Source organism: Carassius carassius, chromosome 20, assembly GCF_963082965.1.
Source record: "Carassius carassius chromosome 20, fCarCar2.1, whole genome shotgun sequence".
Taxonomy (NCBI): domain Eukaryota; kingdom Metazoa; phylum Chordata; class Actinopteri; order Cypriniformes; family Cyprinidae; genus Carassius; species Carassius carassius.
This window is the reverse complement of record NC_081774.1, coordinates 29,678,727-29,700,980: the sequence shown is the minus strand read 5'-3', so window position 1 is coordinate 29,700,980 and position 22,254 is coordinate 29,678,727. Positions and strand designations below refer to the sequence as shown.

The following is a 22,254-nucleotide window of genomic DNA, read 5'->3' as shown; positions in this document are numbered from 1 at the left end:
AATGTTTAACCTATTAGCCTATAAGTGTATTATCCCAACCCTAATATCAAGACATATATGATGAGGATATAAATATGTACAGCATAGTAGAAAGAACACATTTTTCTTTATTTTTCTGTTGCTCTGTGAGCCTCTGTGTGTACACGTATGAACTCACGTGCCAAAGAGAGTTGCATTATTCACGTTTACCGCTCTGTTACCATTACCATTACAGACGAGCCAGCCAGCCCTAGTGTAGACCATGATGGCAGCCAAATTCCCGCATCGGCTGTGATCTCTGGAGCTCAGGCTGTAATCTCTGACAGCCCCAGCCCCCTTATGCGCCGGCAGATGTCTCATGACCAAGGTAAGCATGTCTGTACAGAGTTAATTTTTTTTTTTTTTTACAATTATTGCCATCTGAGAGCACCACATGAATGGATCAGCGAGCATTTTGTTGAGCTTGTTGCCAATGTTGTATTTTTATCTACATGCATGCAGAGTCTCTCAGAAATGCCATTCTAGAGTCGGGAACCAAAACAGAGCGCTCAAAATCATATGATGAGGGCCTGGACAACTATCGGGAGGAAGGCCGTGGGTAAGTGTCTTTTAAAAGTGATGAATCGTGATGTTGGAGATTCCTGGTTGTTTGGCCTAACATAATCATTCATTTCCACAGACGATCCAGCAAACCGAGTCTAAGGGTTTTCAAGAAGGTGAGAGATGCAAAAATCTCCCTCATAAAGAGCAGCTTTCTTTAAGGCAAAATGGTCAACTTAATAATGGCAACTGTTCCAAAACCTTGTGAGATGCCTGTGTTTGGAGCATTTTAAGACTTTCTTTTTAGTCAAATTTAAAGGCAATCCTATAGAAGTGTTTGGACAAAAATGCACCCAAATTGTCAACCGAAAAAAAAAAACTATAATAATGGTGCAACAGTTTAAGCAAATGATTGTGGGCAGTCCGTAGGCATGTCACCTGATGTTTGGGTGACCAGTCAATGCACTGTAGAGATCTCCACATCAGTCATTTGCGAGGATCCGAAAGGTTTTGGAACAGAGAGTAAATGATTGACAATTATCCAAGGCTACAGACCAAAATGTCATGTTTTTTCTGCTCTCATAGGCATTGGATGGCCATAAGTCTGATGACTCCAGCTCCAGAAGAGACTCCTCCACTGAGATCTTCAGTGACTCCACCAAGGAGGGTTGGCTGCATTTCCGACAGCTCAACACTGAGAAGGGCAAGGTGGGAAAACGTGCTCTCAGTCTCTTTCATTACTCATTTCCCATTTCATTCAAGACAACATTGAACTGAATGTTGGTAGTTTTACTGTAATTATTGTACAGTCGTGGCCAAAAGTTTTGAGAATTACATAAATATTGGAAATTGGAAAAGTTGCTGCTTAAGTTTTTATAATAGCAATTTGCATATACTCCAGAATGTTATGAAGAGTGATCCGATGAATTGCATAGTCCTTCTTTGCCATGAAAATTAACTTAATCCCAAAAAAACCTTTCCACTGCATTTCATTGCTGTCATTAAAGGACCTGCTGAGATCATTTCAGTATTTGTCTTGTTAACTCAGGTGAGAATGTTGATGAGCACAAGGCTGGAGATCATTATGTCAGGCTGATTGGGTTAGAATGGCAGACTTGACATGTTAAAAGGAGGGTGATGCTTGAAATCATTGTTCTTCCATTGTTAACCATGGTGACCTGCAAAGAAACGCGTGCAGCCATCATTGCGTTGCATAAAAATGGCTTCACAGGCAAGGATATTGTGGCTACTAAGATTGCACCTAAATCAACAATTTATAGGATCATCAAGAACTTCAAGGAAAGAGGTTCAATTCTTGTAAAGAAGGCTTCAGGGCGTCCAAGAAAGTCCAGCAAGCGCCAGGATCGTCTCCTAAAGAGGATTCAGCTGCGGGATCGGAGTGCCACCAGTGCAGAGCTTACTCAGGAATGGCAGCAGGCAGGTGTGAGCACATCTGCACGCACAGTGAGGCCAAGACTTTTGGAAGATGGCCTGGTGTCAAGAAGGGCAGCAAAGAAGCCACTTCTCTCCAAAAAAAAAATCAGGGACAGATTGATCTTCTGCAGAAAGCATAGTGAATGGACTGCTGAGGACTGGGGCAAAGTCATATTCTCCGATGAAGCCCCTTTCTGATTGTTTGGGGCATCTGGAAAATGGCTTGTCCGGAGAAGAAAAGGTGAGCGCTACCATCAGTCCTGTGTCATGCCAACAGTAAAGCATCCTGACACCATTCATGTGTGGGGTTGCTTCTCATCCAAGGGAGTGGGCTCACTCACAATTCTGCCCAAAAACACAGCCATGAATAAAGAATGGTACCAAAACACCCTCCAACAGCAACTTCTTCCAACAATCCTACAACAGTTTGGTGAAGAACAATGCGTTTTCCAGCACGATGGAGCACCGTGCCATAAGGCAAAAGTGATAACTAAGTGGCTCGGGGACCAGAATGTTGAAATTTTGGGTCCATGGCCTGGAAACTCCCCAGATCTTAATCCCATTGAGAACTTGTGGTCAATCCTCAAGAGGCGGGTGGACAAACAAAAACCCACTAATTCTGACAAACTCCAAGAAGTGATTATGAAAGAATGGGTTGCTATCAGTCAGGATTTGGCCCAGAAGTTGATTGAGAGCATGCCCAGTCGAATTGCAGAGGTCCTGAAAAAGAAGGGCCAACACTGCAAATACTGACTCTTTGCATAAATGTCATGTTATTGTCGATAAAAGCCTTTGAAACGTATGAAGTGCTTGTAATTATATTTCAGTACATCACAGAAACAACTGAAACAAAGATCTAAAAGCAGTTTAGCAGCAAACTTTTTGAAAACTAATATTCATGTAATTCTCAAAACTTTTGGCTACGACTGTAGATCACTGATCATGACCTTTTACATGTGTTTTTCTGTTTACAGCGAGTAGGAGGCGGTATGCGGCCGTGGAAACAGATGTATGCAGTGCTGCGGGGACACTCCCTCTACCTCTATAAAGACAAAAAGGAGGGGCTTTCTCACGTCAACTCTCAACTGGAGGATGAACCTCTTTCAATCAGCATCAAGGCCTGCTTGATTGACATCTCTTACAGCGACACAAAGCGTAAGAATGTCCTGCGGCTAACGACCTCAGACTGCGAGTATCTGTTTCAGGCGGAAGGCCGAGAAGACATGCTGTCCTGGATAAGAGTCATTCAAGAAAACAGCAACCTGGATGAGGAGGTTTGTTGACTTTGACAGCTAAGGTATTTATACAGTGGTGTGATGTAAGTTTCATTGTCAGCATAGTATGCATGCAAAGCCAGATCTTATTCTGTATACCCTGTATGCTCCGCTTACACTTTTTTTTTATTAATTAGTTTGTCCACAAGGTGCAAACACAGGTCTGGTGTTTCTCGGTCAGAAGAAATGGATGAGGCGCAAAAATAAACTACTAGGCAGTAATAGATGTCACATTGATGTCTGATAATAGATGTCTGATTTGGAAAGCGCTTGTGTGAGGGTGTTTATAGATAACTGTATTTTAAACAAGTAAAAATCTGTCAAAACTTCTAGAAGGATATTGTAGTGCACATGTTTGCACACTATCAAATGAAGTATCCTCTGCATTCAGCTGTACACATGCATTAAGTATCAAAATGCAAGTATAGTTCAGAATTTAAGTCATTAATGAAGTGACACCTCAATACTAGGTATAAAAGGTCAACAGATGTGAATCAAAACTGGCCATGGCTGCATGTTTGTTTCCTTCTGTTGGACATGCCAAGATTGGATGAACTGGATGCAAAAACAGTTAAAGAGTATTTGGCATCTTGTTAATGGGCACACCAATTCTGAACCAATCATCATGTGACTAATTACTGTAACTGCAGGGAAATGACAACAGGACAAAGCTGGAATGGCTGGTGGCCAATTGGCCTTCACAATCGCCTAGCCTGCTGTGACATCAAAGGCAGCAGACAAGGAAAAATCAATTTTATGCTTTTATGTGTGTTCTAAAAATAAGGCTCTGATAAAGCATCTGCTGTATACAGTAATATGTTTGTGATCTATATCTTGCTTGCAATTTGTGCTATTTGAATACACAGCTAATTTGTAAACACCATAAATGGTGTACAACATAATGGTGTAGTTACAGCATCTACCAACAGAGGATGATAGGATAACCTCTCAATCCTTGACTCCTTTCTAAACCGTGTCTGATTACACGTTTAAAATGTCATGTGAACAACCTCATAAAAAACTAATATGAGCAGGAAATCATTGTAGATTAAAATCATCATGTGAAGTCTGTGAGCCATGTCTGTTTCTCAGAGTTGAATGCACAAGCATCACAGTATTGCATAACTTTGTCCTGAAAAGAAACCATGTGAAAACCAGATTACTCCTAACACAACAGCGCTTTGCCATCTGCTGAAATCAGTGTCAAGGTGACATTGTTTACTGAAGGTGTGAGGATTATGGGTAGGCTTTTTGTTAATGTTCTTCTCCTGTGTTTGCCAGAGAAACTGGTTTCCTTTAACACGCAATTAGATTAATGTTGCTGTACTTTCAGCTTTACATGATACCACAATGTTTATGATTCTTTGTCTTGTGTTTTCAGAATGCTGCCGTAACCAGCACTGATTTGATCAACAGAAAGCTCAAGGAATATATATCAATGAGGTAAAGATCATGTCATGTCATGAAGGCCCTGTTCCAAATCTTAGTGAGCTGCCTCACTGAAATGAAGCGCTCTGTCAGCTGTCACTCACACTGAACAACAAACAACAGGCATAGCCACACACAAAATTACAGTATGGCTTAGCACAATTCTCAAATTGCAAAGCTTTTAAATGAATAAATACATGCATTATGTATTTCCAGAGTGTAGCATGACTCTGGTGCTATTAGTATCTTGCAGCAATTCGGTTCACAGTAAATTCTCTGCATCAGCTCAGAGTTTGTGTCGATTATAACTTGCATTTGGAAATAGTATGTGTACTAATATGTGTCTTTTTCAAATTATTTATAAAAAAAACTAAATGTATACCGATATACTTTGATACTTCAGATACATTTGAATACTAACAGAAGACACAGGAAGCTGCTGCGCGAAATCCGCAAGATTCAAGTTGCCCTAAACATGAGATGTGCAGTTATTCTACTTTTTGCAAAACTATTTTACACCTGAAAGACGCACTCCAACTCTCTTTCCCATTTACAGCAGCACCATAAACAGTATGAGCAGTATGAGTTTTGCATAAGTAATGACAGACTTTTTTATTTGAAAACAGAGCCCTAGTTTGTTCAGTGTTTAAAAAGAAATGTTTTTCTTTTTTTCTTTTCCATCTTCTGTACTAAAAACACCAAACAGTGACTTAAAAACCAAAGTATGTAGTAAACTGACACTTTACTGTACCTTTACACCCCTATTGGAGATGAAACAAGTGCCAACCACCTTCCCAAAGTTGTAATAAAAACCACTTACAAATCAGCTGTTGTCAACAAAAGAGATGCATTAAGGAATATCTGTGGTTTTCTGTCAAAAAAAAAAGCTTTATGGTAGTGTTGTAATTTTACAGGTTAACTGCAAAATATGTTTTATTTTTGACAGTATTCTATTTGAATTAAGTTTTCTATTCTATTTTAATGAAATTAGGAATATTTATGGTTTCATTTTTATTCAGTAGAAGTGGTAATAATAATAATAATTAATAGTATTGACCGTATTAGTATTTTAGTCATATTATTGTTTTTAAACTATATTTGTCTAATCTGGAGCTTTTTATTTAAAAAATTACACTAAATCCCCCCCAAATTGTGCAGTCCCAGTTGATTCTGCAGCAAGCACACGTTTTGTGTTGAAAGTCTTCCTGTGATGACTAAAAATATTGCCTTGGTGCACAGCTCACTAGCTTTTGATGTTTTTTTAACATTCCCTTTTTCTTCTTTCCTTGCATATATTGTTGAGCTGTGTAAGATTGCCTTGTGTTCAGTAATATGTGTGTTGTTACAGTGCACCCAGCAGTAAGACGGAGCCGTCACCCAAAACCTCACGGCAGTCTCTCAGCATTAGACACACTCTGCTTGGTGGCAGCAGTAAGAGTCAGAGCCTCTACTTGCCCAGGAATGAACAGGAGAGGAGTAAAGGTAGCACACGGCATTATGAAATAACACTGAAACCCATCGTATTCACAGTGAGATGTTAATATCAGCGATATGCGTCTCAGATGACTCCAGTCCTCCGAGAGATAAAGCCGCTTGGAAGAGAGGAATTCCAGGACTGAAGAAGAAGCCTCAAGATAAGAAGCCCACTGCTGGCGTCACGTTTGGAGTGCGACTGGATAATTGCCCACCTGCGCAAACCAACAGAGTAAGAAATGGAGATTACAAATGCACTAGTGAATAATGCAAATTAGACCATTTATAGGTGAAACTCAAGTAGTACATGTCACTCCACGAGCAAATGGGAAAGAAAATAAATCAGGTTTTGAATGAAGAAACTTTAAGCCTTTATGGATTGTGACATTATTAGTTATTTCCCTCTGAATGTGTCTTAATGTTTTACATTTAAATATTTAGTATAATGTTGTTGTTTTTTTTTATATTACAGTACAGAGAAGTAAATCAAATAATGAAATTCATGTAAATAAATAATAAAATTCATGTCATGATGGGATGGGTTCAAAAAATAGATTCTATTTTTGACTTTGGGGTGAAAAATGACCTGCTTTTTTAGATTTGTGAGATTATATGATATTAAAAATAACACTGATTACTATCTGTTACAGTTTGTTCCTTTGATCGTGGAGGTGTGTTGTAAGCTGGTGGAGGAGAGAGGGTTGGAGTACACAGGCATTTACAGAGTCCCTGGAAACAACGCTGCCATCTCGAGCATGCAGGAGGAACTAGACACTAAAGGCATGACAGACATTGATGTCCAGGATGACGTGAGTCTACACCTTGTGTTGTGTGATATGTGAGCTTGTCCCATAAAGACGGACCTGGTCTTTATGCTTTTATTTTCTTTAGCAGAAGTGGCGAGACCTCAATGTGATCAGCAGTTTGCTGAAGTCCTTTTTTAGGAAACTTCCAGAGCCTCTGTTTACCAATGGTGAGACACATTGATCTTCTGGCTTTAGACAAAAAACATGGAAAATACAGTGTGCTGTCGCTCATAGAAACCATCTCGTATCTAAGAAAGACTTGTATCTAAGCTCTGTTTTCTCCACTTGTGGAGGAAGGACTCCTAGAGGACAACATAGGTGATAACTCGCATGATCATATAAAAGACAGATTTTTTTACATTTAAATAATAAAATGTACACATGTACAATAATAAAATGTACAGTAAAACGTTAAATAATAAAATGTACAATAAGTTTTGTATTGAATCTTAGATTTTGTGTATGTGTAGTTGTAATATTTTATAGCACATTTTTTGGCGTGGCGATTAATATACTTCCGGAATGTTCTTATAATGCTTGTTTGCTCTGATCATAGAAAAATATTCCAACTTTATTGATGGCAATCGAATGGAGGACCCTGTTGAGCGGTTAAAGACACTGAAGAGACTGGTACGGTTTATCTGAAGACTTCTGTTGATTTACTAAATACTGGCATTTACTAGATTGGAGAAAGACAAATCCTTTAAATCAGCAATAAAATCCTCAACAGATAACAGGTTTAAATCATATGTACTGTTTATTCTGCTCAGATTCATGAGTTACCAGACCATCATTATGAAACGCTCAAGTTCCTCTCTGGACATCTCAAAACGGTCTCTGAAAACTGTGAGAAAAACAAGGTATGAGCTTTGTAAATGTTCATTTACCCCAGGGGTGCCTAACCCTGTTCCTGCAGAGTTCATTTCCAACCCTTTATCAATGCTCCTTCAGATCCTAATTAGTTGGTTTAGTTGTGTTTGATCAGGGTTGGGCACCCCTGATTTACCCTGTCTAGGTGAGTTCAACAACCTATTATAAGAAATGATGACTGGAAATACTTTAATTCTTTTGTAGATACTACTATTTTACTGTAAATCATCTCTTTCATGAAAGTAAAATAAATAAATAATATAATCTGATCGTTAAAACTGCAGTGTTTTCTGCAGTCAATACATGTCTAAAGAACTTGGAAGCGCAAATCCTTGTTGTGTGATGTCAATAATTTCCATTACATATAGAGAAGAAAAGAGATGAAAGCCATTAATTGAAGCTTTTTTGTATTTAATTAGATGGAGCCACGTAACCTGGCCATTGTGTTTGGCCCAACTCTTGTCAGAACCTCTGAAGACAACATGACGCACATGGTCACGCACATGCCTGATCACTACAAGATCGTTGAGACTCTCATTCAGCAAGTAAGAGCTTTTTCCTTTCATGTGTGTGTAAATCGATGTCTGAATTCTGCTGAACGTTCTGCTTTGCTCTTCTACAGTATGATTGGTTCTTCACAGAAGATGGAGATGAAGAGCCAACGGTGAGTCTGTAGCTTTCTGCCATTCTTCACTGAGTGGATTTCTGAGCCCCAAACAAACATCACCATCCTGTCACTCTCCAAGAAATGGAGACTTGGGTCTCCAGGGTAACACTGGTCAGAAACATCATCCTCATCTCTTCTTTTGTCTCATTTCCACCTGGTCCACCTCGCTTGTGTAGAACTATTTAGTCACAGATAACATTGAAGAACTTCCTATTCTCTTACTGGGGCAGATTTATCATTCTGGGACCCCAAGGAGAGTTCAGACCTGATGCATTATTTCAATTTTACAGAACAAAAGCTGCATTACAGGTATCTCTGAAACTAGGGTGTGAGGCAAGTTAGAAGCTTACTTTTATATAGCTTCATGCAGCTTTGCATCTTTATACAGAATTTGAGAGCTGTTTTAACTCGTAGCATACAGTGCTCACCATGCTTTGTGTTTAAATGGCTGTGGATACTGATCTGTGAGTTAAGTCCATTGCTGCTAAATGCAGACTTGCTTTGTCTTTCCAAAAGTTGAATACAAAACCAACAAAGAACTAATAAACTAACAGATTTCACTGTTTTCTGCTCTTCACTTTCATGCAGTAGCAGACTGTAAATTTGAATTTAAGTCCTGGTTTGCTGGTTAATAAGAGCACATGGTTTTTTTCAGTCACTTCATGGACATTATAGACCCACCAAGGCCCCAAGCGTTTGCATGGAGGTTGAAGCTGCCACTGCTCTCACATAATCTTTGCAAACTGTGTTTTAAATAGAAAGCTCATGTTAAGCTCATACATGTACTGCTTAAAACGGCACTGAAAGTTCACTACGTCTCATTTAAATGACATATGAATTTTACCTCTCTTATTGTTTATGTCAGACCAGCGTGGAGCAAGAGAGCACAGTTCAGTCTCAGCCTGTGCCCAATATTGACCATCTGCTGACCAACATTGGCCGCACTGCTCCGTCACCGGGAGACGTCTCAGGTAATCTTGCATTCATAGTTCAACCGTTCCAGGCTAGGGATATGAGTTTAGGAGAATGAATGTGTTACTTAACAAAAGTGAGACGTTAAGTGTGTTCAGATGTTACTGTGTCTGTATGTTCACACTCTCTTAATATATTTCGAATGATTAGCAGATGCTCTTGCTTTCCATTAGATCTTTCAGTGTTTAGAGCAAACAAAAGCAAGCTTGCCAGAAATGTCTAGGTGCATATGTAAAGGTGAACTATTTTAGCAATTTTGCATTGGTCATGCATATTAAATGAGCTGTCTGAAAATTGGATAAAATAGTTCCTATGTATATGAAGCTTTATGAATCAACCTTTTCCCATTGAGTTCTTTCTTTACCTTCCACCATTGTTTTAGACTTGTTTATTTCAATGCTTTGATTTCTCCAGAATTCTCCTTTTGATTTGGTTTGTATTGGTTTGAACCTCACTCATTGTCATCCCTCCCCTAATGCTTAAGTCTCGGTTATGACTCCACTCCTCCTTTTCTTTCAGTTCTTTTCCCTCCTTACCCTTCTCTTGTGCTAACCCGGCGTGTTCTTTCCCAAAAGAAATGGAAAAATCAATGATAAACCACCAAAGGTTTACCCGTCTGACCCATCTTGTCTGTAGTGTTTTTCTTCTCCCTTGTCCCTGTCCAGCACTGCTCACACATTACCCAATCTTGACACAGGCCAAGTGGGCGGCGTCTATCACTCGGTGATGTCACTGATGGACTCTGTAATGTCTGTGATGGACAGCTGGGACTGTAGGAAGAAGGAGGAGTGTTGTCCCCAGTGTAGCTGCCTAGTCTGCAGAAATCCCTGATTCTTATAAATTGAAAGCGAATCCGGGACAAACCCAGCAGAAAACAAAAGAAACAAAAAAAGAGTGTCAGAGAAGTTGATATTTGTCATCGTCATGTTGCACGTTTCATATCTTATAAGACTATTATTAACAGAGAGGATACAGAGCTGTGATGGTGTAATGTGTCTGAAAAGCCTCTTTGCTGTCTCTCGTTGTCTCTGAAGCTGACCGCGAGGAGTTCTAGCATGGTATGGTCTTCAGGATTTCCTCCAGTCTTGTGGCGTACAGTAACTGTCATTGATGTCTGAAGGGGTGTGGTGAGGGGCTGAGCCGGCTCAAATCATAAATCTCCCGACCAATATCGTACCATTCAAAAGCATCAGTATCTCTTGATGGAGAGTGAGCAAAGGGGCTTTTGAGTGGTGAAGAAGCCAGTCGTAAGGGCTCGTTTCCTCCTCGTAGCTTTGGCCCCTTTAGCCCCTTTCTGCCCTCCTGTCATATCTGACCCTTGTTGTCCCTTGTCATATCAGTGCTTTAATTCATTCTGCATCTGCATCTGCAATTCATTTAACATCTCCATGTTATGCTGTTAAACACAAACACGGTTCCTCAAGTGACTGATTTTACCTGTAAAAGGACATGCAGACAACATAGTTCGGACATTCAGCTGGTAATTTCAGGTGCTGTGTGCCTGAAGGCCTGGTATACTTTTTTTTCTGCGTTCCGCTCAATCTCGCCCACAGCCGTGTCTGTGTAGTTTTCTCATCTGTGGATGGACGAGTTCGGCACAGTGGACTCGTTCTGTCTCTATATCCAATTCTATATCCAATTCGGACAAAGTATACTTTAGGCTTGAACGCTAGCGTTGGTTAGAACTGATCCGTTTAGCTGCTCATGAAAATGACAGAGACGGGATGTGGTGGCAACCAGTGGAAGTGCAGACTGTGGAGATCGCATAGTCCACCTCAGTAGCAAAGCACAGTAAAGCTACAAAATTACAAAGTAGGTGAAAAAACCCAAAACTTAACATCCTAAACAAAATTAAACATTTATGCTTTCAAGTTTTTTTGTGAATAAGTGACTTAATAGGCATGCATATTTATCCTATGATGCATTTAGGTTTACAAAAGTGAAGAATCAAGCACACTCAGCCATTTGAAAATAGCAGCAGCGTTTGGTTTCCGACCAGATTCACGTCAATTCTCACCCCTTAAAACATAGCTGTTAGGATGTCCATCCCTGCCTTGGTGATGTCTCTGAGTTGGGAAAGAATGCCTGTAGACACGATCTGCTGGCTCTGTGTGTGTTTGTCAGTGATTGGCGGTTTAATCTGTGTGAATGTGTGCATGAGCTGCCTCCTGTCTTACTGCACACTGCCGGGTTCCTGTCATCACTCATTTCTCTTTCCTCCATTTCTCTATGTGTGATGGCTTATCTGTGTCGCCTTCATCTCTCAGATCTCTACATTACTCCACTGTTTGTGCCGTTCCACTGCTGTTGTGGTGAAGGATATTTATATTTCAGTCTCCCCTTGTCTCTGGCTCTTTGTCCCTGTTGTATTCCACTTGAAATAGCCTGCTTACCCCTTTCTCTCCTTGTTCCACCAGATTCAACCACCAGTGACTCTGCTAAATCGAAGGTGAGTACTTTTTGAGATGATTACAAAATCTCTGTATACAAAAGGAGACTATTCCTGCTTCAGAATCCAATTCCTTGAGATTGTTCACAGTGCGCTATAAACTTACACTTGTCTTTATGTGCTTGGTCCTGTAGCAGGGTTCCTGGGGATCTGGTAAGGACCAATATAGTAGAGAGCTGCTGCGTACTTCCATCTTTGCTAGTCGCAAACGCAAAAAGCCTAAGGACAAGCCTCAGCCGAGTAGCTCTGACGACGATCTGGACGCTAGTTTTTCTAAGAATGATCTTCCAGTGCAAAATGATCCAAATTGGCCTGCTGATGACCAAACTGAGGATGCTGAGAGTGAGGTTGGACTTGATGACCAAATAGAAAGGACAGAGGATGATGAGCAAAGCCCAGGAGACAGCCTTGAACTAACCTCTGGAAACAAGCAGCTCATTTCCGAACATCTGCCCCAGGAGACTTGTCCATTACCCAAGATCATCACGTCGCCCAAACCTAGTTATCACATGACTCGCCAGAGTTCCCTGTCCGATCCTCCCTCCAACTACGATGATGGATGCGTCTCAGATCTGGGCACGCTTAACAGCACCAGCTCCCAGGCCTCAGTACCCAGGATGAGGCACGGGAGGACACCTGGCCACTGGATGGAGAGCACAGGAATGGGTCCAGGAGCTGAGGTCTGCTCTATCACGTCAGATTACTCCACAACCTCCTCCATGACCTTCCACACAGGGGTTGAGTCCATCGCCCTCAGTCCGGAGGGACAATCTGTTGCCGAAAGCCGCGAGGATGATGCTGACGATGAAAGAAGCGAGCTCATCAGTGAGGGAAGGCCCATGGAGACTGACAGTGAGAGTGATTTATCAGTCTTTGCTGGTGGCCAAGATAGCGGGCCGACTGACGATAGCAACCAACCGGAGCACAGCATCACACCTTTGCAAGATGTACCCAATCTAATCCCCTCCCATCTAATCATCGCATGTGACACCCTGGCACGCAAGAGAGGAAGTCGGCAGAAGACAGACAGCGAGTCTTCAGCAGATGGGAACCGCAGCGACAAGGAGTGCAGTCGACTCTCGCGAGCACCAGAGGCAGTCAAAGGCCGCTCCACCGGCAGTCTGAGCTCTTCCTCTCGCAGCGAATCAGAGCGAACCGAACCCATGTGGCGACTCAGAATCACAGACCGGTTAAAGAGTCGACTGAGGACGTCAGCAGATGACATGTTTGGGGTGGGTTCCCAGCGCACCAGGTCACCCGAGACTCGAAGTAAACGGAAAAGCAACATCCGCCGCAGGCACACTATGGGTGGTCAGCGGGACTTTGCTGAGTTGTCGGTAATTGGGGACTGGCAAAGAGTCGAGAGCAATGAGCTCTCAGCTATGGATCGCTTAAAGCCTAAATGTAGTTCGCAGGACTTCTCCATCAGAGACTGGATCGCTCGAGAGCGACACCGAGCCAGCAACCCCGAAGTTAGTATGGACGTACTAGACCTGCACTCTTCCCGATCACGGGACCTGTTCTCCACTGGGTCCTCGCACTCCCACATGGGTCAGCTCCTTAATGGAGATGTAGCAGGCGCTCAGAGCAAGAGCCTAAGCCTGGCTGCAGATGCCCACCCTCACAAACTCTCTGGTGCTCAAGTGGTCCGTTCCCGTTTCTATCAGTACCTGTGAAAGTGTGTGTGAGTGTGCGCTCATGTATATTATATATGAGAACACAGTTTGAGTGTCTGAGTATAGACATGTTTTAAAGTACTTGAGCTATGCTTGTAAGCCATGTTGGCATCAAGAGTCGATATCGTGAGTGAAAGTGCGTGTGTGATGTGAGATCGTGATAAAGTGCATATGAAATTGCTATTGAGCCTTCTCTGAGAGTTGCAAGAAATGTTTTTCAAACATCCTGTGATATTTCCTTCTGTGAATGAAATTATGTACCTATCCAATGTTGTACAGTGAACAGAGGCCCTCTCAATGTTGGCCGAAGTGCAGTATTGCTGAAAAACTAGCAGAGCTTGAATTCCGGCGACTATAGATTTTAGATTCGAGACGTCACATCATGGAGCAGTTGTAGTCCAAATGGCTTGAAAGTTAAAGGAAAGTAACCAAGAAATAGGCTGAGCAGGTAGGTCAATAGGATGTTGAGAAGACTAGAGTGTCTTGAGCCTTGATAAAAGATTTATTTAGCTGGAAGTGTAGAGAGGTCCCCGGTGTTGCGATAAGATACTTCAGTAACCAAAACAAGAACAACTTTGCTTTTTATGCTAAAAAAAAAAAACTGCCATTTTAATTTTTGAAGTGTATATATTTCCCCTTTCTGTGCTTTTTGTTTATTCTGCCTGTTTGGACTGCTTCGCGTGCTGTGCTATGGAGCGATGTCTGTTTCGTGTTTCTGTTTTTAAGTGCAGTGCATGGCAGACACTCGGCACAGTAAACATTTTTTTTAAATAATGGAAGACAAAAGGAATTCAGTTTTCGCTGATGCAATCTGCAGTGTACATGTTGCTGTTTGTTGTTCTACGACTACTGAGACGCGATTACTGTCTCTGGCATAAAGCTGGAAAAATAGATGGGAAAAGAATGAATTGTTAAAGAACAAATCAGGTGTCTTTGGATCATGAAAGTGCCTCATATTAAATAGAATACTGGTCTTGGGTTGTTGAAGGCGCCACACCTCACATACATTAAGGTGTAAAAAAAAAAATACACCTTAATGTTTTTTAAACTCTCCTTCGTTCATGGAAAAATGAGAACGCTTCCATTCCTACAGCATTCCTCCTGGGTCTTAACACTATTTTATTAATGCATTATTGTTTTGCATTTGGTCTTTCAACCAGACTTGAATTTTAAATATTCCTGTAAAGTAACTAACTTAAATGTACATACCTATTACAAGTTTTAGCTGCTCCTCTTCCTCCGGTCATCTTCATTGCATCAGTTTCTTTATTTGTAAGTATTGTACGAAACAGAGGTGAGGTTAAGAGGCCTGGGAGAGTGAAGGTGACCATGCTAATCATCTCTGGGGGGTCTTCAGTCTCCCTGTGTGTGAACAATGCTTCCCTAACTGTTTGTATCATGCTGGGTCTGCTCACGTGGTGAACACACATTGTAAAACACTGGAAAATAAACCCTTTTTGTCTGATAAATAACTAGTCCTGTTGAATTATTTCCTCATTCATTTCAGATTAGCACCACAAGGGGACAGACTGCTTTTGCAGGAACATGCATGTAATTTGTGATGGCTAAAACAAAACGTTGTAACGATCTGTTCAATTAATGTGAACAACATAAATGCAGCCATATAGAAACTTGCAGTATATGAAGAAACAAACAAAATAGCTTTCAAAATGCTTTATGTACAAGGTACACACAAGTAGGGACCAAAATAGTTGTAATTTACACATCAGTGCACAATCTGCTTACAAGACAGGATTTCACTTACAACAATAAATTCAGTGGAACCACATAGGAACATTCAAGCTGTCAAAAGTAACGACACGTAAATAGATGCATTAAAACAAAAGAAACCATCTTGCCACCATGCCAAATTATAGAGCAAGAAAATATATTCTACGCAAAACGTTCTTTAAAGACCTTTGTAACCACATATGACAAAAAAAAAAACCCCAAACAAAACACAGACCTGCCCAAAGACGCTAGTCCTGTATTCACAGTTAATCTACTGGATTACTTTACAGCTCAACTAGTACACAGGACTGTCAAGAAAATGTTTTTGGCAGGATTGTGGCATGGTTTTCTTTGATAACATAACTTTATTCCTTAACTCCTTTTTTTCCCCCCATAAATTTTCCATGAATGATTCATCCTACCTCATGGACTGCCTGTCTTTAGCAGGTATACTCCAATAAGGCACAGTGACTATATGAATATCCATAGACATTTGCAGCTGCACTCAAATAATAAATAAGACTGTCCTTTTCAGAATGGGCTGATTCACAGATGAACAATATGCCATTGTGCCGTCATGCGGACGCGAATATGGATACAACAATTGACTGATTTTAAAGCATCTGTTTTACAGTAGCACATTTGATGAACAAATAGCCTCATGAAATGCACAGAACAAAAAACTGACTGGAATTTATGTACATGATTTATGCACATTTGTTCAGTTCCAATTTTTTTATGTAAATTACCACATTCAACTGACACATGAAATGGTTATATAAAAATTTCGCACAAATTCATTCAGCACAAATAGGCCAGATAACGATGACATTGACGACAGAAACGAATGGGTTCACAAGGACGTTTATACACATATAAAGGACCTAAACTGGTTTGAACTCATCAGAACGTTGCGCAGCCGGAAAAAAATTATGCTATTGTGTAAATCTGCAGCTTTTATTTCCTGCAAATCATTCTTCTGTATATTGTGCTGTCGTCTCTTAAAGCTTTCTGTCAGCAATGCATGAATTACAGAACACAAGCAAAAGAGTTTTGACCGAATCACACATGTCCAGCTGGTTTTCTGGCACTGCTCGTGTGGTGCTGTGAGTATGAAATGGATCATCATGTACCTCCACTGGTTCTTGTATCACCAAGTCATTCAGATTTATTCCTGGAGCCCATGAGCCAATCAGAGTTGAGGGGTGTGGTCCATGCAGAGGCTCAAGAGAAGCCATCAGAACTACCATGGGGGTGGGGTTGGGGGGTGAGAGGAGGAGTTTGCATATTGTGCTGTAAGCTGGCATGTGCTGGATCTGAGCAGAACTCTAACCATCATCCTCATTGTCCTGCTCCACTTTTTCTTCAATCAGTATCTCTGGGGGTCTGAAACACTCCACAAAGAAGTTGACCAGCGACTGACTCAGATGTAGCTGCGACTCTCTCGAGTGGAGGACGTGGCTTTCATCTGGGTAGATCTGACAGACAAACAAAACACTCATTCAGTCAAGAACAAATCATTTTACTACATTAATGTGTCTGATTCTGAATGCGAGTAAAGAAAGAATGATGGAGAATATCCTGTTTTATTAAGAAATCTGTCATACACATCAACATAACTACTTATTTCTGAGTGGTATTTAGCACTTGTCCATGTGGTTGCTAGGGTTTCTGAGTGTTTTAGTAAGTTGCTAGGTTGTCTGAGTGTAACATGTTTCTAAGAGTGTATGAGTGTTTCATCATATTACTATCGGGCTGTTTAGGGTGTTGAGTGTTTTTTTGCATGTTACTAGGGTGTCCGAGTGTTTTTAGCTTGTTGCTAGGGTGTCCGAGTGTTTTTAGCTTGTTGCTAGGGTGTCTTGAGTGTTTTAATATGTTGCTAAGGATGTACAATGTTTTTTTTACCATGTTATTATCTGGTTGTTAAGGGTGTCCAAGTGTTTTTAGCTTGTTGCTAGGGTGTCTGAGTGTTTTTAGCTTGTTGCTAGGGTGTCTTAAGTGTTTTAATATTTTGCTAAGGATGTACAATGTTTTTTTACCATGTTATTATCTGGTTAAGGGTGTCCAAGTGTTTATGTTTGTTGCTAGGGTGTCTGAGTTTTTTGACATGTTGCTAACGGTGTATGAATATTTTTAGCATTTTATTATCTGGTTGTTCAGAGTGTTTTTAGCATGTTGCTGGTTTCAAGTGTATTGCTATGTAGTTGAAATAGTGTTAGTGTTTAGTTTTTTGTTCAGATCAGTATATGTAACAGTAATAGTGAATTTTGATGGAACAAACGTCACTAAAAAGATGTTAAGTAATTCAGAAACATAAGAGCTTTAAATAACTGCTGATCAGCTCTTACCTGTAATGTATAATTAGCTTTCTCGTTTATCAGGTGGGTGATAAATTTGGCCGTGTGTTGAAAATGGACTTTCTCTGTGTGTAAAGAAAGAAATGTTACACACAATCCAGTGTCAGTTAAACAAATGAAAAAAAGCATGTATTTAAGAACTAAAGTTAAGCACAAGAAGCTTTGTTTAAATCAAAGGTTACCGTCAGCCGTCGGGTGAATTATCAAGAGATTTTTGTCCCTCAGTTGCTCCATGTGGTCTGTTAAACGCGCCATCTGAAAATATACAAGCCAACACCATATGTAAGAGAGAGTCCTGGGGAGATTACTTAAACATTGTAGTCTGTTACTGATTACAAATTACATATTGTACTCAGTAATGTAATCAAGATTCAGACTCAATCAGGACTCAATACATGTAATGTATTCTTACTACTTTTGGATTACTTTAAGATTACTTTGGAAATAACTTGTTTATAGATTTAAATGGGATTATTATTGTTTTGAAAAAAAAAAGATAAATAAAATTACCATTAATCAACATCAATGAACAAGCAAATCTTTTGAAATTATTGAAATATTAACTTGAAATCTAGATATTGTAGGTCAAAGTGTTATGGTCCTGTCGGGCTGTAGGCGTGTTTGTTTTGGTGCTTTCAAATATCAACATCGTTCGGCAAAAATCGCTTAGTGCACCTTTAACATTTTCAATTATGTGATCTAAGTACGAGAACTTAATTTTTGTGATCTGATTTCACAATCCAGATTACATGTAATCAGTTACTATCCTGCATTGGTAACAGATTTGTCTGAGCTGACCCCTCAACCATCTCTTTTTGCTGTACATTACCTCATATTCTCTCTTACTGGCCTGGGGTGTTCCTAAATAGCGTTCAGAAAACGCAGAAGCTGCGGAACAGAAGATCATGAGTACCATTGAAATGAGTCCATTTTATTCTGATGAAACACTGGACATGACATCATACCGTATAAAGAGAAATCAGTGATGGGAGAGATGGCCGTGCCACACTTGAGTTTGAATTTAAACATATTTGGATTATCATCTGAGCGTAATAGTCGGCTGGCCAGGTATCCTCCATATGCCTGAAGCAGACAAAACAGGTGATGCAGGAATGATGCTGAATGATGCAATCATACATCACATCAATACAGACCTCCTGAAGGCAACATGAAATCAAAACAGACTCTCACTATGTGTTCCTGCTTTTATTCTGAATGAATCATCCCTGTATGCTATTCCAGATACTCGAAATGTCTTCTTAGAAATCATTCATCAAAATTTAATAATGATCACTTTGCGGTCACGGTTATTATAGTAAACTAAAACTACTTTTGTTCACTGATATTGTAGCTAAAATAAAATATAAATAAAAAGCACTAAAATGACTAACTAAAAAATGAAAATAATTCAAACAAAAATAAGTGAAACCTAAATGGTTATATTTAAAAATGTAATGTAAAATGAAAATATAAAATGAAGCCAATTAAGCCAATTCAAAATATTAATACAAATTTTAAAACATGTACATAAAATACCTTGGCCTAATGTGAGATAAAAGCGTTTTGCCATGCTATCTCACCACCTATTGGAAAAATGTGTTTTTGAAAAACAAAAAATCACTATTATGTAAACAACTCTCAATATTCTCACACCACTCAAAAATGCAGTGAAGTTAGTAGCATCACTACACTCAACAGGCAAACCCACCTTTCCATAAACTCCAGTTCTTGAACTGTCAATGTACGGCTCCTGTGATATCACTCTGCAGGGAATCACAGAAGAGATGTCAGTGTGAAACACAGCACTGATGAGTGAAGTGACATTCAGCCAAGTATGGTGACCCATACTCAGAATTTGTGCTCTGCATTTAACCCATCCGAAGTGCACACACACAGAGCAGTGAACACACACACACACACACTGTGAGCACACACCCGGAGCAGTGGGCAGCCATTTATGCTGCGGCGCCCGGGGAGCAGTTGGGGGTTCGATGCCTTGCTCAAGGGCACCTAAGTCGTGGTATTGAAGGTGGAGAGAGAACTGTACATGCACTCCCCCCACCTACAATTCCTGCCGGCCTGGGACTCGAACTCACAACCTTTCGATTGGGAGTCCGACTCTCTAACCATTAGGCCACGACTTCCCAACAGGCCACGACTTCCCCGACTGCTTTGATTTGCTAGAAGCCGCTGTAGTTTTAGTGTGGATGATCTGACCTAAGAGCTTCCAGCTGGTCCCTCTCCTCAAACTCCCCCAGCTTCTTCTTGATGCGGTGGAGGAGGTTTGTGCCCTGAAAGCCACTGCCGCGGCCATCCAGATGCATGACTATGGTGTTGAAGGAGCTGACCAGCACCGTGGTCCAGTCCACCAGAAACTGCTCCGTCACCATCTGACCACCGGGGGTGCTGTCCCTACCAGAGCAAATCAAAGCATCTGCTCAAACAAATGCCTCAAAACAATACCACAATTCACTACATCAAAACTTAGCTTCTGATCTTCTACATTTTGCAGTCTGTAGTGGTCACACAAAGGAAAAAAAACATCAGTACAATCTTTCTCATGCTTTTGAGAACCTACTGTCTTGGTTGAACTAACAGTGTTGGGGAAGGTTACTTTTAAAAATTATAAATTAAATTAAATTAAATTTATGCATTTAGCAGACGCTTTTATCCAAAGCGACTTACAGTGCATTCAGGCTATCAATTTTTACATATCATATCATGTGTTCCCGGGGAATCGAACACCCAACCTTTGCGCAGTGCTCTACCAGTTGAGCTACAGGAATACAAAAAAAAGTAATGCATTACTTAAAAAAGTAATTAATTTACTTAGAACTACTGCAATGTGAAGTATGGAAAGTAATGTGTTACGTTACTTGGAGATTTTTAAATATGGGCAGGGCTTGTTTGTTTGTTTGTTTTTATTATAAAAAAGTTCTTCTTTTACAACTGTAAAAGCCCTTTCACATCAAAAGTGCAGAAAAGAAAATGTAAATCCACATCTGTACAGTAGAGGGCGCAGCAAACAAATTGCATGAAGAATATGACGCAGGAGAAGAAAGTTCAACACTATTCAGCAATAACAAAAATTAAACAGAAATGTGTCATGCTTGCTCGGTATGGTTGAATTGGATCATCAGAGTCAGTAGCAATGACAGTGGTTTATTGGAGTTTTGTATAATATTCTGAATTTGCATTTGATTCTTTTTTTTTCATTTTGGGGAATACTGAATCTGTTTTTGTGCAGTGAGATGAGTAAACACATGTTCATATTAAGTCTAGAACTACAGTAAGCATCATGTTCACACAATGGCTCTACCCTTACTCCCGATTTCTCTCAACATGGCAAAACGAGAGCTGTCACTCAATACATGGGAAACAAACATAGGCTCATACATCCCTTTACCTAAATTTCTGCTGAACTAAAAAGATTTACTTATACATATGAATCACTGCAGTTACTAGTTGAAATTAACACTAGAGACTGTAAAAACTCCAACAACTTTTATTCCTTTTCACACAAAATATGATTTGCAGGTCCACAGTATTGCACAATAAAGCCTAATTTTCAAATAATTACTTGAGGAATATTATATTGTGAATTCAAAACAATTTTAATATGCTGTGAGATTTGAAAACTGATACTTTTGTATGTTGTCATCACATATACAGCTTCATACAGTGACCAGTGACATGCAAAAGTTTGGGAACCCCTTGCAGAATCTGTGAAAATGTTAGTAGACCATACAAAATGTGTTTACATATGGTCCACAAGAAAAAAAAAGAAAATAGCTGAAATTATTAAAATAACCCCCTTCAAAATAACCCTTTAGTAGACCACATAAAATGTGTTTACATATGGTCCACAAGAAAAAAAAGAAAATAGCTGAAATTATTAAAATAACCCCCTTCAAAATAACCCTTTAGTAGACCACATAAAATATGTTTACATATGGTCCACAAGAAAAAAAAGAAAATAGCTGAAATTATTGAAATAACCCCCTTCAAAAGTTTGGGAACCATTGGTTACCTGGATTATCTACGACTGTCCTTTTTGTTTTTGTTTTGTGATGGTTGTTCATGAGTCGCTTGTTTGTTCTGAACAGTTAAACTGAGCTCTGTTCTTCAGAAAAATCCCCCATGTCCTGCAGATTCTTCAGTTTTCCAACATCTTTTGCATATTTTGAACCCTTTCCAGCAGTGACTATGATTTTGAGATCCACCTTTTCACACTGAGGACAACTGAGGCACTCAAACACAACTATTAAAAAAGGTTAAAACATTCACTGATGCTCCAGAAGGAAACAAGAGCTTTTGAAAAACTTTTGAACAGGATGAAAATGTACAAATTTTTCTTATTTTGCAGAAATATCTTTTTTTTTTCCATTTAGTACTGCCCTTCAGTAGCAACAGAAGATACTTGCATGTTTCCCAGAATAGAAATTCAATACAATTCACCTTGATCTTCAAATTCAAAAAGTTTTCACCCCCGGCTCTTAATGCATTAATCTTCCTTCTGGAGCATCAGTGAATGTTTGAACATTTTTTAATAGTTGTGTTTGAGTCCCTAAGTTGTCCTAAGTGTGAAAAGTTGTGTC

The 22,254-nt window shown here is 39.9% G+C and overlaps 2 protein-coding genes across 5 annotated transcripts in view; one reads left to right on the top strand and one right to left on the bottom strand.

The window, feature by feature from the left end:
• Window positions 1–15,040, top strand: part of LOC132096829 (rho GTPase-activating protein 21-like) — a 68,454-nt gene extending 53,414 nt beyond the window's left edge. For both annotated transcript variants that reach the window (XM_059502466.1, XM_059502467.1), the window contains 17 exons: window positions 215–346; window positions 481–577; window positions 659–695; window positions 1,105–1,227; window positions 2,928–3,227; window positions 4,609–4,670; window positions 6,004–6,137; window positions 6,218–6,360; window positions 6,779–6,937; window positions 7,023–7,101; window positions 7,491–7,564; window positions 7,705–7,794; window positions 8,224–8,349; window positions 8,427–8,468; window positions 9,337–9,442; window positions 11,861–11,892; window positions 12,027–15,040. In XM_059502466.1, coding sequence (XP_059358449.1) covers window positions 215–346; window positions 481–577; window positions 659–695; window positions 1,105–1,227; window positions 2,928–3,227; window positions 4,609–4,670; window positions 6,004–6,137; window positions 6,218–6,360; window positions 6,779–6,937; window positions 7,023–7,101; window positions 7,491–7,564; window positions 7,705–7,794; window positions 8,224–8,349; window positions 8,427–8,468; window positions 9,337–9,442; window positions 11,861–11,892; window positions 12,027–13,568 — 3,278 coding nt within the window. In that variant the 3' untranslated portion in view covers window positions 13,569–15,040. The remainder of the gene's footprint in view (window positions 1–214; window positions 347–480; window positions 578–658; window positions 696–1,104; window positions 1,228–2,927; window positions 3,228–4,608; window positions 4,671–6,003; window positions 6,138–6,217; window positions 6,361–6,778; window positions 6,938–7,022; window positions 7,102–7,490; window positions 7,565–7,704; window positions 7,795–8,223; window positions 8,350–8,426; window positions 8,469–9,336; window positions 9,443–11,860; window positions 11,893–12,026) is intronic.
• Window positions 15,041–16,103: 1,063 nt separating this feature from the next.
• Window positions 16,104–22,254, bottom strand: part of LOC132096831 (dipeptidyl aminopeptidase-like protein 6) — a 192,456-nt gene continuing 186,305 nt past the window's right edge. For all 3 annotated transcript variants that reach the window (XM_059502470.1, XM_059502469.1, XM_059502471.1), the window contains 7 exons: window positions 19,874–20,068; window positions 19,365–19,419; window positions 18,622–18,739; window positions 18,486–18,544; window positions 17,839–17,911; window positions 17,648–17,721; window positions 16,104–16,777 (listed from right to left, as the gene is read on the bottom strand). In XM_059502470.1, coding sequence (XP_059358453.1) covers window positions 16,628–16,777; window positions 17,648–17,721; window positions 17,839–17,911; window positions 18,486–18,544; window positions 18,622–18,739; window positions 19,365–19,419; window positions 19,874–20,068 — 724 coding nt within the window. In that variant the 3' untranslated portion in view covers window positions 16,104–16,627. The remainder of the gene's footprint in view (window positions 16,778–17,647; window positions 17,722–17,838; window positions 17,912–18,485; window positions 18,545–18,621; window positions 18,740–19,364; window positions 19,420–19,873; window positions 20,069–22,254) is intronic.